Source organism: Mesoplodon densirostris, chromosome 12, assembly GCF_025265405.1.
Source record: "Mesoplodon densirostris isolate mMesDen1 chromosome 12, mMesDen1 primary haplotype, whole genome shotgun sequence".
Classification (NCBI taxonomy): domain Eukaryota; kingdom Metazoa; phylum Chordata; class Mammalia; order Artiodactyla; family Ziphiidae; genus Mesoplodon; species Mesoplodon densirostris.
The window spans coordinates 81,979,414-81,994,356 of record NC_082672.1 but is presented as its reverse complement, the minus strand read 5'-3'; the positions used below and the strand labels follow the sequence as shown (position 1 = coordinate 81,994,356).

Here is a 14,943-nt window from a genome sequence, read left to right as displayed (position 1 = left end):
AGAGAAGAGCTCCTTGCAGTGCCTGGAACAAGGGAACGGGCCTCAGGGACCCCCATGATCGGCAGGCATTTCGCCTCTTTGCCCCCCAGCCTCTGCTTGGGGACCCCTGCACCCAAGACTGCTAGTATTTCTCATGAACGTAGAGCAGCCAGCAACCCCTGAGGGCTTCCCACAAGAACTGATGCGTTTCCCTTGAGCAGAAACACTGTTACACACGTTGAGATGTTCACGTTACATGCAGTATTCCAGACAGATATATATATATATATATATATATATATATATATATATATATATATATATATATATATATATATATATATATATATATATATATATATATATATTTTACGCTCTACAGGGTGGAGCCACCTCCAGCTACTGCCTTATCTCTGTCGAGATTTTCGTGCTCTTTGATGCAACTCTGAAAGGCATTCCCAGTACAGCAGGGTCCGGCACGACAGCCTCTTTGATCGCAAACTAACTAGTCACCAGAAACCTCGGCTTGCCCCTAGCTCTCCCTAATTTCATCCTTTGGGCTCTGCTGCCTGGCATTCCTTGGACTTGCTTCTGCCACATTCCATGTGCTCGTCTGTGCTGACAGCTGTCCATCTCCTGAGACCACCTTCTGTATCTGGAAACAGACCTCAGATGGCCTCACGGTTTGCCTCCCTCCTTGGGTAACAGACACAGGCCAGATGGCTGTGATCCTGAGCCTCTGCCGGGTACCTGATCAACACAGAGACGGGTCATCTAAAGGCCGTTTCCCAATTTGCCGGATCTTCCACTCTTTTTTTTTTTTTTTTTTTGCGGTACGCAGGCCTCTCACTGCTGTGGCCTCTCCCGTTGTGGAGCACAGGCTCTGGACGCGCAGGCTCAGCGGCCATGGCTCACGGGCCCAGCCGCTCCGCGGCATGTGGGATCTTCCTGGACCGGGGCACGAACCCGTGTCCCCTGCATTGGCAGGCGGACTCTCAACCACTGCGCCACCAGGGAAGCCCCTTCCACTCTTTGAAGACGGTGCAGTTCAGAGTTTTGGCAGCTGAGGCTGGGAGAAGGAGGGGTGGGCCAGTTGCTCAGTCGAATGGTTTCTAAGGGAGGGGGATCGGGCCAACTGAAGATGGAAGAGCAACAGTGAGAAAAAGGAGAAATGAAAGATGCTTAAAGGGAAACTGGCACGACATCTGAGGGCGCAGCTTTGAACGTGTCCTCCAGGAGGGCTGGGAGGTCAGATGGTCTGGGTGTGCGCCGAGGCTTCCCTGCTCACGGCTCTTAGATCTGGGCAGCTCTCAGCTCCCTCATTCACAAGATGGGGATCATGACTTGCCTCCTCATAGGGTTATTGGAAGAATTAAATGAAACCATCAAAGTAAAGCATTCAGAACAGTGCCAGCCAATAAATGTTACTTTCATCATTATTATTCTTGTATATTAAAATATAAATATTTTTAAGCCACCTAATTTATTCTTATTTTATTTTTAAAATGAGAATTGTACATATTTAAAGTGTATACCATGATGACTTGATATACATATACATATAGTGAAATGAAATTGCGGTATAAATTATACAATGGAGTATTACTCATCCTTAAAAAAGAAAGATATCCTGCCATTTGCAACAAGATGGATGAACATGGAGGCCATTATGCCAACTGAAATAAGCCAGACACAGAAGGACACAAAATACATGATCACACACTCATTATATATGGAATCTAAAAAAGTCATATCCTACCTAACTTTTGAGATTGTATGAAGAGGCTTAAATACTATTGATTGACTAGTGGAACATTTCTATCTCTTATTATTAGATTTATAAACTAAAAATGCTATTCGTATCATATTGGTCAAAATCAGTTTGCTATGGCAACACCACCCAGGTCCCTTACAGTTTACTTTCTTCCTTTTGCTCTTTGTAAATTTCTGGTGACAACATCTGCCTGTTACTTTCCACTTCTCTCGTATACATGGATGTGGAATTTAAAATTGTGTCCTTTAAAATGTAATGTGTAAATTTCATCAAAAATGATAGTAAATAAAAACAACATGGAATATTTAATAACCTTTTGTAAGAGTCATTAAATTATAACAATAATACCATCTGTAGTAAAGGGTAGCAGATTTGGGGAGAATTATTAAAATTTACAGATTAACCTTAAATTTCTTTTGTTTTCCTATTATGGTGTCTTTTAGTTAACAGGCCCATTATTTCCCAAATGTAAGTTAGTTATTAACCTCAAGGCCAGTCTGAATTTCTATTTTTCTTTCTGCTATTCATCCATTCTCCCTGAGCTGTTAATGGGCATTGAAATGCCTAAAATATGTAAAGGGAAAACAGAAGTAGAAAAAAAAGAGCCCCAGAAGTGAATGAGCAAATAGATCCAGAATAATTGGGAGTTGGATGCAGTATTATATATTATTTCCTATGGGTAATAAGTGGATTTTAGAAATACTTAAAACATATAGAGGCACTATAAATAAAAATGTATAAATTGAAGTCTACATTTATTTGATAGCTACTTCAGCTTTTTTTTCCTATAAAAAGTGAATTTCTGTTTTTCTAAGATCTAACCATGAGGTAAATCAGAGGTCAAGGTTCTGGGCTACTGTACAGAGCAAGGAGTCAGGAGTCATGGTCTCTTGTGGGTGGGCGGCCAACAAAGCTACTTCAACAGGACAGCAGTCGGCCTCCTGTCACTTGGGGGACTCAGAACCAATTCAGACAGGCATTAACCAGGGAAAAGCAATTCCCTTCTAACCAAAGAGAACTGCACTTGTACGAGATGATGATGTAAATGCATGGTAGGAGACCTTTCCAATTTGTGGTTTGGAAGAGAACAGGACTTCTGTTTCTATTTGTCTGACCTCTGAGACATCTTTGCAGAAACTGAAAATAGTGTGATGGATGGTTCTGACTCTAGGAGTCTTTGAAAAATGCTTCCCCTCTGGCCAAACATACAAGTAGAATTCATCTTCCATATTCAGAATCTGGATTCTCTGACTTTTATATTTAGATGTGCTCAGCCAACCATAAGGACTTCACAGCACGGAAGCGATGCTTTCTGAAGCCCACGTTGGAAGGGTAAGGACCTGTTTCCAGTGCGAGTGGACCCAGGGCGAGGGTTGGAGCTGTGTGCACCCCCGGGGATGCTGTGCTGTGAGTTTGCAGGGGCTCCGGTATGGGCTGAATGGCATTCTGACAAATTCCATGTGCTGAAGTCCCGGCCCTCAGTCCCTGAGAATTCAGAGACAGGGTCTTGAAAGACATAATGAAGTTAAAATGAGGATATCTGAGTGGGTTCTAATCCAGTATGACTGGTGTCCTTATAAGAGGGGGAAATCTGGACACAGACATGCACAGAGGGAAGAAGAAGTGGAGACACAGGGAGAAGGTGGCCGTCTATGACCCAAGGAGATCTCAGACTTGTAGCCTCCAGAACTGTGAGGAAGTAAGTGTCTGTTGTTTAAGCCACCCAGTCTGTGGTACTTTGTTATGGCAGCCCTGGAGCCTAATACAGTTCTATTCGTAGCAGGAGATGTCAAACCTCATTAGACAGTCCACGTCTACCCTCGGTGAAGGCTGGTCCCCGGCACCGAGACCAGGAGGATCGCCACCTAAGGAGAGGGGTTTGGTGGCCACCAGTTAGACCAAGGGCCCCCAGAGTGAGGGAGAGGAAAAGGGCAGTGTCTAAGAGGAGGACCCGATTTTTTAATAGAAAATCCTCTTCTGTCTTTTTATCACAAAAGCTTTACATGTTCATTGTAGAAATAATAGGAAATACAGATGGACAACATGAAGAAACAAAATATAACTTTGATCTCACCTCTTGGAGGTAACTGTTCATTCATTGTTATAAATCTTTCCAGAACTTTTACTATAAATATATGAATTTACACACACATCCACACACAGCCAAAATGGAACAATTTTCTTTTTGTGATCCTTTCTCTATTTCAATAATTTTAGACTTATAGCATCTTTTCTAATGTCTGCTACTTCATTATATCGACTGTATCCTAGAAATGGAATTGGTGGGTGGGAGGCGTCCAAGCTTAGGCAGATGTAAAGGCTCTTGATATGTTGCCAACTTGTCTTCCAGAAATCATGTGTCCATTTATATCCAGCAAGTCTATTTTGAGAGCTACACAAGCCTTGTAACTGCTAACTCTTGACTCAGCTGTTCATGGGCTTTCAGCCACTTCCTCGGGAGGACAGCGCGGAGACCAGAGGACACTGAGATCTGTACTGCCAGTGACTCGGGACACTCGGGGGCTTGGTGTAGGGCCGGGAGGGGTGTCGGTGCTGGGGGGAGCACTTCCCACCTTAGCACAGCGGCAGGAGGAGGGCACCTGGCGGGTCAAGTGTGCAGCCCAGATGGCAGCTGCGAGCTCCGCCAGGAGGGCCTGTGCCGGGTCAGCCACTGGGCGTTGCTGGGAGAGCCCGACGTTCCCGGGTGTGCAGGGTGGGAAGTGTGAGGAGGGAACTCCGGGGGCATCCCTGAGAGTGGGGGGTGGCCCCACGAGCTCTGAATGGGCTGGGAGGGCCGGAGGCTGAGAAAGCCCGAGGTCACTGTGGGCCCGGGTTGTTAATTTTATCCCGCTGCCTGGGAGAACGCAGTTCTGCTCGGGAGTGCGCACAGCGGGGCTGACGGCCTTTGCGGGCTTTTCCGTGTTAATGGAAGATGCGATTTGACTTTGATTCTTTGCCCAGGATAAGAGATCCTGGGGGGCGTTCTTAGAAGGAAAGCCAAGCTAATCTTAAATGCAAAACAAAATGTTTTACTTCATAAACACTGAAATTATATGGCACTCAATAAAACGTGTTGGCAAGTAAGCTTCTGCCACAAAATCTGATCAATAAAATAGGTTAATGCCTCTCAGAAGAAGAACCTGAATTCCACTTATCATTAGATAAGAACTTCCAGTGAGCATCTCTCTAACAAAGATGAGCAATGGTCTCTGATTTAGGGGAAAACAGAGCCTAGCAGAAAAGGAACAGCATCCTCACTGGGTCCAGAAAGGCTCTGGCCCCTTCTCCCTGGGTCTCAAGGTTCCCGAGCACCTGGCCATCTTCGGGCCTTTGCAGGTCAGACACGTCCTGTGTGTCCGAAGCACAGTCCTGTTGACCTGATACGGACCTCGCCTGAGAAATAACAATATGCTGGAGATATGAGTGAAGAATGAACAACACTGTGTCTGCCCTCCCTGAAATGTAGACTTAGCTGTCAAAGTTGCTTCCAAAAGTAAACTTCTGTACACTCGCCCAAAGCAGGGAATAAATTTCCAAGAAAACAAACAAATATTTCTTCCCCTGGGGTTGTCTCCTTCTCTCTGCGATTGGCACTAGGGAGAATTAACCATTCATCATCTCGAGCGTACAGTGAAACGGTTATGGAGAAAAGGGACGGGCTTACCATCTGCCACCGGCTTGGGCTGGGAGCTCTTGAGCCGCAGCGAGGGCCGGAAGCGGGTGCGGTCGTTGAAGCTCCAGCTCTTCTGCACTTTGGTGGGGCTGCCCTCGGTGGTGATGTCCGTGCTGGGGGACCGCCTGTCGCCCAGCGAGGCCTGCCTGCTCTTGACGCTCTGGCCCCGCGGGCTCGCCATGCGTACGCGCTCCTTGAAGCTGAGCTTCTGGCTGCGGGCGGAGCACAGGGCAGCGTTAGTGCGTTTCGGGCAGTGCCGTCCACCCACGTGGGTAAATGCTCGGATGAAACTGCATACGACCATGTACTTCAATACACAGAATGTTCTTAGCAAGTAGGGGCACAGCGATACAGTGTTCCCTTATTGCAAATTTGAGCTTTACTGAACCTCTCTGTTTGCATTCAAGTCCGTCTCATTCCACAGTTTTGCACACCCTTCCTGGATTCAACGAAGCCTGAGACCAAGCACAGTGGTTGGTGCACAATGACACTGGAAAGACCAGAGAACTGGTTTGGTGTTCGCCTTAGAAACAGATTTTAGATTTAACCTCAACTTTTGAGACCTAAAAAAAAAGGTTTTGTTTTTTTGTGTTTTTTTGGGGGGCGGGGAGCATATCTCTTTGTAATTTCTAAAACATTTCTATGGGAAAACGGGGATGACAGTTACACATGCACATGTATTTACAGGCTGCATGCATTTTATACTCCAGGCAAGATTACGATTTCCAGATCCATGCAGTCTCAGAGCGGCTGGCGGCACTGCAGACAATATTAAACACACAACATTTAACACCACGTTCATTCTGGTGAGACAAAAACCACACAAGGTAGCACGAACACAGCTTATAATGAACGAGATGACTGACTGATGGAATGAGATGCTGTGTTCACCAACAGTTTCCTGATATTCGACAGGTTATTGATTGGCTGTGGCAGCTCCCGGTAAATTATATTTGTTCACGTTCAGTTCTCAGACGCCAGCAAGGCCTGAACTGATGTTGGTTGATAAAGGAAATGTTAACCAGGCAGCAAAACCCAGAGTGCACCTCCGGGCCCTCCTGAGCACAAGTGGGGTATGAAGGGCCGGAAAGGGCGGGCTGCCATCAGAGACGGGTTTGGAGGCCTCGCCTCTAACTTGGAGATAAAAACAGCAACATAGCCGAGGGACTTTTGTGGGCATCAGATGAACTATGTGAAGCTTTGTGGACCCATTTTGTTTGTGTGCTTGTTCATTTATAAACTACTGTGCTATTCATTAGAAAGTGATGCCACGGGGGGAGGGATAAATTGGGATATTAACATATACACACGACTATATGTGGAGCCCTACGTCAAGGACACCCTACATCAAGGACACAGGAAAAAAACTCCAGAATTAACCGAGCCCCCATAACAACTGTTGCCACGGTCTCTCCTAATCTAAACTGGACAGCCCCCTGGTTCCATACTAGGCAAAATAATCACCATGTAGTAACCTTGTATCCTCCTGACCAATCACCTAATGCCATCCTGCCAGCAGGAATTTTCTTAGTTTTGAGGCTATAAAGGTTGGCCACTAGCCCACAAAGGGGGTCGGCTCTCCCTGGTCTATCAGGAAATTGCCCGCTGGATTCGCAGTGCCCCTCACCATCTCTGCCCTTTGCTCTCAACAAACTCATTCTTTTCTAAAATTCTTCAGGTCTGGAAATTCTTCTTCCAACCCGCACTCGGACCACGACATTTTGGTGGCCCGCACAGGGACATCTCCGGGGGGATCTCCTCCCCGACCTCCTCTCCTCATTTCTTGGGACCCTCTGTGAACAGGCAAGCTGCCGTGGAAGCTACAGAGGAACTCTGGCCAGGGCCACACCCTGGTGTGTTCCGAAGGCTCTGTGGCTCACTTTGCCCCAGTAACTGCCGCCCAGAACGGGTGAGGGTCCCTCTGTCTTCCTCCTGACTGCGGACTAGGCCGATTGGTATTATGCGGGCACGGGTCAGGCATTTAAAAGCCATCAGGGCGCCTGCCACTTGAAGACTCCCGTGAAAGGATAAGGGGGTCACGGAACAGACCAGGCTGTTAGAGCGTCTGTCCCCAGCAAGGCAACTTCCGTGCACCGTGAGGCGCGTATTGGTTCAAGCAGAACACTGAGCCCCCTCCCCTTGGCCGCCGCCTGCCCGGCAGGACTACGAGGCCGATTCCTCAGCCTGTCTTCTCTGTTACACTTTCACCTTTTTCTCCGTCCGCATTGACTTACAGGAGCCTAGGCGTTGCCTCTGAGCCATCCCAGCAGTGCCTTTTCACGTCTCCGGGCATTGCCAAGCGGTGAGTCACCGGGTGGGTCCTGGGAACCTCTCTCTCTTTTCTCTTTCCTTGCCCGAGTCACAAGGTGCCTTAGTCGCACGCTCAGGGGTCACCTCTCACGGTCGGACGTGATTGTTGAGACGGTCGACCCATTTTGTGCCTTAGTCGCACAGAGAGATCACTGGGACAAAGGGGACGCCTCTCTGTCAGCCGGTGACTCTCAGTACCCCCATTCTACGGTGTACAGGCTAAGAATGGGTTCTGCTATGTCTCGGGAGCCTCCCTCAGACTCACCCCTCAGCTGTATCCTCAGAAACTGGGAAAACTTGACCCTGAAAATCTCAAAAAGAAGAGGCTCATTTTCTTTTGTAACACGGCTTGGCCCCAGTATAAACTGGGGGGCCGAGAACAATGGCCTCCTAACGGCACACTAATTATAACACGATCCTCCTACTTGATCTCTTTTGGCGGAAACAAGGAAAGGACTCAGAGGTTCCTTAAGTCCAGACCTTTATGGCCCGTAGTCAGAGTCCGGATCTGAGAGACTCATGCCGCACGTGTCTTTCTGTTGCCGCCTTATCCTCCGGACCTCCTCTGTCTCCCTCTCCAGCAGATCTCCTAGGCGACCCTCCACTCGACCTCTCCTGTCCCCCGCCCCATGAACCCCCTGCTTCAGCCCCCGACCCCATCTCAACCCACAGCTCCCCATCAGCCACCCCCTTATCAGAGCGAAATCTCCCCTCCCCTCCCCACACAAGATCCAGGACTGCCTAACGCCAGGAAGTAGCAAATGGAGACATGGGCACTATTAGAGTCCATGTTCCCTTTCCCACGTCTGACGTTTCCCAAATTCAAAACAAGTTAGGTTCCTTCAGTCAGGATGGCCACAATATTCTTTAGACTCCAGAGAAAACTGGTTAAGATAAAAATTTTTTGAGATTGCAAAAGGGGGTTCTTTTTGCATGTGCAATTAGAAAAGCTAGTCTGTTGGAATAGTTTTTTCAGAATCCTGACCCTGAGAGAACAAAAATATGCCTAGGAAAAAGTTTGAAGTTAACTCTTATCATGTCCTTGAGCTACAAACACAGCCCACTTTGCCTGAGACTTCAGCCTTGGGTTAATTAGTAGAACTTCAAGCCAAGGGAAAAATAAAAGAGGCAAAGAGACATTTTAAATCTCAAGTGGAAACTATGAGATCTCTGTCTGTCTGGATATATAGTGTATGTCTCAGTATGTGTCTTTGTCTTTGGATAATGTTGAGGTTAATTTGTAAATGAGCTCAATTTAATTGGCTTAAAAGAAAAGTCAGCGCTTACAAATCAAACAATTCTAAAACAAGAAAAATTAAGCTAAATACATTTCAGGTTCATGTGAACTGGGAAATATTCAATATTAAATTAATACCTGGTGTTAATGTTTATGTTTGTTGATCTAATTAATATAGACATGTCTCGAGTCATCAACATTAAGTATAATACTTTTATTGTGCCTAGGTTTAATATAAGCTAAATAAGATCTTATTATATCTGTTGCAAATTTGTCAGCAATGAAAATAACTCAATGTGAAGAAACTTTTAAGAAAAGAAAATACAAATGAGATAAGAGCTTTGGGTGAACCTTTTAGGAATAATTATGTTTCAGGAATGTCTACTTAAGAATAATCTCTCCAGATATTTGACAACTTTAAACATTTAGAGTTGTGCTAAATTAAGTGAAAGGATGGAAGTTTATTAAATAACTAGGCCATTTCCAAATAAAATAAGATACTGAAACATTAATTACTGAACACTGGCTTCCTTTTACAGAGAAACAAATGGTTTGGAACTATTAAAAAAATGTGTTTGGTGCCACACTGAGATATTTTCTATAAGAAAGCACATTCTTCAAAAATTATTATTTGGATGTATGTTTACCAATCTACAGAGTGCTGATATAAAGGACAGTTCATGGTTGCTTAAGGAAAGTAGGATGTATGTTTTTAGTAAAAAAAAGTATGAGGAAAGGAATTACATTTTATTAAGAAAAAAGGAAGTAGGTCTAATTTAGAGTTGACTGCTCCTGAATGGAAAAATAAAGTGAGAGATACAGAAAGTGATAGAAATTTTGTGAAAAGTGGCCCCTGAGGAAAGAGTTTTATGCATGGTCAGGACTAAGTTTATAATGAATTTAATTAAGTAAATGAATTTTAAAAGTAAGCTGGTGCAAAACTTGAACTTGGCTTTTCTTTCTGTTAAGAGGACAAGTTTTCTTAAAATGTTGAACTGCCTCTGATAACAGATTTTAAATTTCTTTACCTCTTAAGTGATCTGTTCTGTATTTGCCTTTGAAATCTTTTATTGTTACCTTGGCTAAGTAAATAACTATTGCTTCCTTAAGTGCTGTGTTCCACAACAGTAACCAAGTTACTTTGTTAATTTTATTGTGATCAGATTTTAAACATGCCTTCTTACCCTGCCTTCATAAGTCTTTCGTCATTATAGACACTTACAGTTTCACTCTAATGCCTTTGCAAAAATGCTTCCTCTTCAAGAAGATTTATAAAAAGGACTTTTGGATAAGTACAAGTTTCTGACTTTCAGACTATAATGCCAAACTCGGTAAGAAATTGAAGAATTCTAATGAAAAACCTGATGGCTTCATAAAGCTGTTAACAGAAAGGATTAATTAGCAAGGACTGAATGAACTGGTAAATATGGTTATAATTTTCTATAATTATAGAAATTTGCATTCTATCTGAAAAATTACTGGTTTGAACCTGTGTTTTCCAGGTGTAAGGAAAACCTTCCCCTCAAACTAATTCTGACTTACAGTAATTTGGTAAATTATACCTTTGTAAGCAAAACTGAAACATTTACCTCTTGCCTCCGTCTGCTCCCTCCAGAGATGGGAAACTCTTAGGTTCCCAGCAGCTTTAGCAGATAAATTAGGAAGGCGACCTCACTAACAGGTACAGAAATCTCAAGGTATTTTGGGAACCTTGAAAAGGGAGGAATTCACCTAGATCTGGTAAGCGAAATCTGTGACAGGCCCTTGTTGTGAATTTCCTAGCCCTGAGAGGTCTTTTAAAAGTTCAGTCTGAGACTCCTTATAAAAATTTCTGCATGCAGAAAGCCTATATGATCAATTCCAGTTATATAAATCATCAGGCCAAGTTTAGTGAGACCAGGCTGAAATATCGTTCTCTCTCTGTTAAGAGAACAACGTTTTCTTGGAATGTTGCTTTTAATAACAGACTATGTAAATTTCTTTGCCTTTAAGCAATTTGTATTTACTTTTAAAATCTTTTGTTACTTTGGTAAAGTAAATAAATATGATTTCACAATGATCTATGAAGATCATGGCACATACGATAAAGTTCATTCTGCTTCTACAAAAATTAACCCCTCACTGCCATACTTTTGCCATCCTGATGTCCTTAAAACATGGCAACAGTCTACTCCTAAATCAGGGAATTTAAAATGGGTAAACAATAACTGTCAATCAGTCAGGGCTATGGAAAATCCAAGACGGCTGCTTGGTTTTTTCCAGCTCCCTGACAAACCTCGTTTTTTCATTTGATGGGATAAAGCCTTCCCTGGCTGCAGGGTTAATGCCCTCACAATGAATAAAAAAATTACGTTTCACTGAATATTAAATTCTAGTTTTATTAATTAAGGTCTGCGTTACTGAGACTCACTTCCCAGATATTTCCTTGCTGTTATGTTATATTGCTAAAAAGTTTAACTGAATTATTAAAGGACACTCTAGTTTGTTTCTAAAGCTTATCTCAGTAATCTATTTTCGGATGAAGATCAGATGCCCCAGACCTACAATCAGGGGATTATGCATACTGGAAAAGACATAATTTAAAGGACTGTCTGCAAGCTGGATGGATGGGGACCCATTTTGGGCTGGCTAAATGGCTTCCTTTGTAACTATACCCTCAATTTTAATCAGACTAGCCTGGAGTGGGGTCCCTGGTCAGAGGAGGTTGAATATGATGTATTACATGAAGGTAATTTCACTTTGTGTTGGGGAAATTCAAGGAAAAATGTGACTAAGAAAATATATTAATGAAGACCATATCCCCATAAATAGCTTGGCACTGGGAACTAAATATGTGGGGACTGGTGTGACCACCGGACGCTTACTTAGTTTAACCTCCCGACAAGACTCTCCTCCAAAATACAACATAATTCAACTAACATTCAGAAATTTGTTCTGCCAATTCCCCCCGTCACACTCATCATCAGTCAGAGCTGGGATTCTCCCCTTTATGTGTAGATGATTACTTCCTCGGAGTTTGGCCTTCCCATGGTCCCAATCCTAGGCCATGGGAGCCCAGTCTATTTCCAGAGGAAAACTCCCAAAAGGTGAGGGCCTGGCTCTGGGTGGGGGGTATCCTTGAGGGGCACCGGATTTTCATCTCTATGCGATAACAGGGTCTATCTGGACCTTCCCACACTTTGGAGAGGCCCCTGCACAATTAATGCTGCGGTCCCAGAGGCAACCATTATGACTACAAAGGATTTAGCTTCCTCAGGGGCGTTCCCAACTTGGGTCCTTCCTCGAGGAGGCCTTAAGACCTGTCCCAGAGAGACAAAAACGAGCCGCGGATTGCGGGGTGGGGGGATGCTTATGATAACCCAATTCTTGATCAGCCCGAAATAATACGTAGCATCTTTAGAGGGCTCTCCTGGTTTGCAGACATACCCCTCTTAGAGAGGAGTGTTCTCCATCTCACCATCACGGTCCAGGAACCTTGGAAGGCTGCGGTGCTGAGGAACAGCAGTCAGCCCCAGGCTCTCTGGCCAAGGGGGTTTTACAAAACAGGAGGGCCCTTAGTGGTGTAACAGCTGAGGCGGGGGGTGTCTGTGCCCTAGTAAGCGAGACAGGCTGCTTCTATATTAATACCTTCGGCCAGGCTGAAGAGGACCTTCAGATTCTAAAGAAAAACATCAAATTAATAGAAGATTTAAAAGAGAGAGCAGGACAGGGCCCCAGCTGGCTTTCCAGCCTCCTCTCCTCTCTGGGGATCCAGATATGGACGTGGCTATTGCCCTTGTTGGGACCATTAATCCTGATAGCCTCTGTTTTGTTGCTTGGCCCCTGCATTATTAACACATTATCTAAGTTCGTCTCCCGACAGGTTCAAAAGATTCAATTCCAGATGGTGCTACAACAAGGATACCAGCCAGTTGGCACAGGGACTACGTTGGAACAAGCTGCCTTATCATTCCACGGGCTCTCATCTCCCTCCGTAAATACATCCTGACAGAGAGCGGGCACTGGGCCTCAGGGCCCCACGACGCCCCGGCCAGCAGGAAGAAGCTAGGAATGGTCATCGCCCTTTTCCCCAGTGACCTGGGCTCCTATGGCCTGAGATGGGGATAGGCAGGTAGTTAGTCATGAGCGGGGCCAAAGATTTGGCCCATAAATAAAAAGATGGGAGAATGTAGAGCCCTACATCAAGGACACCCTACATCAAGGACACAGGACAAAAACTCCGGAATTAACCGAGCTTCCATAACAACTGTTGCCATGGTCTCTCCTAATCTAAACTGGACAGCACCCACCCCACCCCGACTCCATACTAGGCAAAATATTCACCAGGTAGTAACCTTGTATCCTCCTGACCAATCACCTAATGCCATTCTGCCAGCAGGAATTTTGTCTTGAGGCTATAAAAGTTGGCTACTAGCCCACAGAGGGGGTCGGCTCTCCCTGGTCCATCAGGAAGCTGGCCTGCTGGATTCGCAGTGCCCCTCACCATCTCTGCTTTCTTCTCAACAAACTCACTCTTTTCTAAAATACCTCAAGTCTGGAAATTCTTTTTCCAACCCGTGCTCGGACCACAACACTATATATGAAATAGATAGCTAATAAGAACCTACTGTATAGCACAGGGAACTCTACTCAATACTCTGTAATAACCTATATTGGAAAAGAATCTAAAAGAGTGGATATATGTATATGTATAACTGATTCACTTTGCTGTACACCTGAAACTCACACAATATTGTAAATCAACTATACTCCGATAAAATTTTTTAAAAATGCATTTCTATTTTTATGCCAAAAAAAAAGGGATGCTGCTATGGAGTGAGGGGCCCAGGGTTCTCCAGGCCTGAAGCAGTGGACAGAAAGGGTCTGAGGCCCACAGTCTGGCTGCAGCCTTTGTGGGACATAGAGGCGGTGTTCTCACAGATACGGATTATCCGAGACCAAGTGGAGGCCCTTTCTTTTCCACGTTCCGCCACGTCCACTGTCCCCAACTGCGGTGTGCAAACAGCAGATGTGTTTAGTGGCTCTGTGCTGTGTAGGTAACAAGAACAGTAACACTGATTCTTCCATGCCTAGTTGCTTAACAAACGATGTTCTAAAAAGACACCACGTTGTGTGTGTGTTTACGTGAAAACACATCAAACAATGAACTGTGCTGGTCATCAGGTCCTGGTAATGATAAACACTCTGGCCATGCAGCTGACAGCTCCGATCCGAAGGGCAGACACAGCTGTGAGGCCGGACTGAAGGCACATGCAGAGAGCAGGCAGGCGGGTTGAAACGGGAGTCAGCGGTTCAGGGCTCTTAAGACAATCCCATCAGGCAAGGCTTTCTCTGTACTTGACCAATGTGTGATTACATGGTGGATTCATTCAGCAGTAGCAATAATAACACCGTAATGCTGCATCTTCTTATTCCCAGGCTAGGTTCTCCATGTCATCCAAAGCTCACAATATCTAAACAAATCCTCAAAGGGATGGTGCTCAAAGTGTCTACTCTTTTCAAGCTTGTTTTTTTAATAGTAAAAATTTCAAACCTCTTTTCAGTTTTGGCCAATCTGTTCCATCATTTAAATTTATGATGGTCTGGTTCAGGAACACACCACTTGCACCTTTATTTAGAATAATGAATGGCTCGTCAACAGAGCTGCCATTACAAGTGTTCTCACTATACTTTATCTAATCCATTACCTTTCCTGGAACTAACAGATGCTAATTACTATAGAAGGTTGGGTTTAGTTAATACCAAATTATTTCTCAAGCTTTCAAGATATCTCTCTTTCCTTTGCCAACTGAATGAAGAGGAAACTGATAAAAACATCATAAAACCATTTAATATGAAATTTAGTTTTCTCTTTTTAAAAAATTTCAATTGCTAAAAAAGTAAAAAAAAAATCTAAAATAGGTATCAGCATTAAATCCACCATGGTTTATTTACAGTAACAAAATATTTAAAAACAATTGCTCCTATAAG

The 14,943-nt window shown here is 44.4% G+C and overlaps 1 protein-coding gene across 1 annotated transcript in view; it reads right to left on the bottom strand.

Moving 5' to 3' along the window:
* KCNQ5 (potassium voltage-gated channel subfamily Q member 5) overlaps positions 1-14,943 on the bottom strand; it is a 589,895-nt gene that overhangs the window by 53,719 nt on the left and 521,233 nt on the right. Inside the window, exon 10 of the mRNA XM_060114492.1 lies at positions 5,418-5,638. Within this exon, the coding sequence (XP_059970475.1) occupies positions 5,418-5,638 (221 nt within the window). The remainder of the gene's footprint in view (positions 1-5,417; positions 5,639-14,943) is intronic.